Source organism: Pteropus vampyrus, unplaced genomic scaffold (genome assembly GCF_000151845.1).
Source record: "Pteropus vampyrus isolate Shadow unplaced genomic scaffold, Pvam_2.0 Scaffold24, whole genome shotgun sequence".
NCBI lineage: Eukaryota > Metazoa > Chordata > Mammalia > Chiroptera > Pteropodidae > Pteropus > Pteropus vampyrus.
In genome coordinates, this window is record NW_011888805.1 from 2,653,408 (window position 1) to 2,655,594 (window position 2,187).

At 31.9% G+C, this 2,187-nt stretch overlaps 1 protein-coding gene across 1 annotated transcript in view; it reads right to left on the reverse strand.

The window, feature by feature from the left end:
- ADGB (androglobin) overlaps nt 1-2,187 on the reverse strand; it is a 154,175-nt gene that overhangs the window by 126,745 nt on the left and 25,243 nt on the right. The window contains 1 exon segment of the mRNA XM_023528329.1: nt 2,002-2,122. Coding sequence (XP_023384097.1) covers nt 2,002-2,122 — 121 coding nt within the window.

Here is a 2,187-nt window from a genome sequence, read left to right on the forward strand (position 1 = left end):
TATTAATGCAGAGGTCTCTACAATTGTATTTTAGCATCTCTGTATCCTATGCCTACATCTGGGGCAGGGTAAATCCTCAGACATCTTACAGCTGTTCAATATAATCAACACTCAAGGGCCTGGGCCACCAATATCTGGTTCTCAGAAATAAACAGATCTGATCACTCACTCTGTCATCAGGGCTTGTTAACCTTCCTGGTTAGAACTTCCCATGATATTTTTAAACCAGGCTTTTACGTTGTTTAATAACTTAGCTTGTCTCTGACTTATAACGTCCTCTGACTTCATCTTTGGCTTAAGAGTGTTCTAGGGCATGTTTCTAGACTGTACTGTGCTTTTAAATTGTAGATTACAATTAGTGATTCATGAAATCATTTTAATAGGTCAGATCTATCTATCTATCATCTATCTATCATCTATCTATGAATGTACTAGAGTAAATCTCACATAGAAAGTTCATTATTGTTTTGTAAAATTTTTGTCTAAACTTTATATATGTCTATATTTAACGAGTCTCAATATAAAAAGTATTTATCACTATGGACATAGACATGAAAATGTGAAAAACACTATTCTAAGACTTTCCTACTTAGCTACGCTTTCAGTTCTGGCTGTTCTGGTCCCTATTCCAACAAGATGGATCAAGAGGAGTCAGTGCAGAGGGGGAGCAGAGGTAGATGGATGGCAGTATTATGAGAAGTATAGGTGGAAGTATCATCAACAACAATGAATGAATTTATTTTTAGTACAAGTGCATCTCTCAAAACTAAAGTATGTTAAAAAGAAAGATGGTTTATAAAACTTTTCTGCTTATTCAAATTTATAAGACTACCATTTCATGGAATTCATATCCTTTATTCACATGAAATGCAAGCTGCACTTATATTAAACAGAGTCTGAATATTATTAATAATGCATTAATATTAAGTGCATTATACTAACATCACAGAATTTATATTCTTTATGTCAGTGTTAACTAATATTATAAGTAATTTAAAGACAAGAATCTTGTATATTTGATTGCTTTTATTTATAATAGCTTACAAGTAGACATTCTATAAATACTTTGATGAACAGAGCTACATCTTTTTATTTTCTCATTTTAATAAATATTTTTGAATTTAGGATTCTGACTTTCTCAACTAGTAACAGTAATTGTGAAATATGATGGATAAATTATATTTTCTTGCATTGGTAGTAGTGCGTATAAAGTCTAAAACTTCTAGGAATAAAATCACTGTGTGTAGAAACAGAGATTCAATGGTTCTCAAAATGTATGGAAGAATCAGCTCCACTACAACAACCGTCTGGCTAGCTAACTAGTAACTAATTTAGCCTACGGGTTTTCTATGCAGTCAATGAAAATAATAAGAGCAGCATCAAGAAGGGGAAAAAAAGTCATTAGTGATAATTAAACCCTCGGAAACATCAAATATATTCAAACAAACATAGCTATTAGGAAGACATCCAGGGGGTCTAAAGTTTTAAAGTACCTAAGCTCTATTTAAAATAAAGGTTTCTGGGGTGATGTCCCAGTCAATTTGATTCAAGAGGCTGGGCATGGGGTCCAGAAAGAAAGGCAGCCCTTGGAAAATGCTTCAACAATCCCTGGAATAGAGAGATTCAGGTGCAAATCTCTCAGGCTGGGAAATTAATGCTAATAAACACTATCTTAAACAGACCTTCATGCCACGAAAGTTCCTGCTAAGAAGCAGAAAGGAGAAAGTCTGTCAGAAATTAAGGAATAAGTTCTCACAACATTTTACTCTATAATTTGACATCATGGAGAGAAGAAAACTTGGGGCTCTAAACAAAATTTCAATATTCTTTTGGAAGCCAGTAGAAGAAACATTCAACTATACTGATAAGTATTTATTTCTAATTTAAATACCAAAATGTAATTACCTATTATTAGTGAATACCTCAAGAAAAAATTACCCTAAATTGTTTTTAATGCAAATTTTCATTACTAGCACATTATATCTCATCATGAATACATATTTTTGTTAATAATAAAAATGTTTCTTACCTGATTAATTAAAAAATCCTGTGGACGTTTCCAGGAATAAATTTTCAATGAAGGTGGTAATTCAATTTTTCCTTCGGGGTCTTCAAAAAAATGCTATATAAAAAATATATTGTATTTTACCTCTGTATGGTTTTATTAAAATAAAAAACAACTCAATC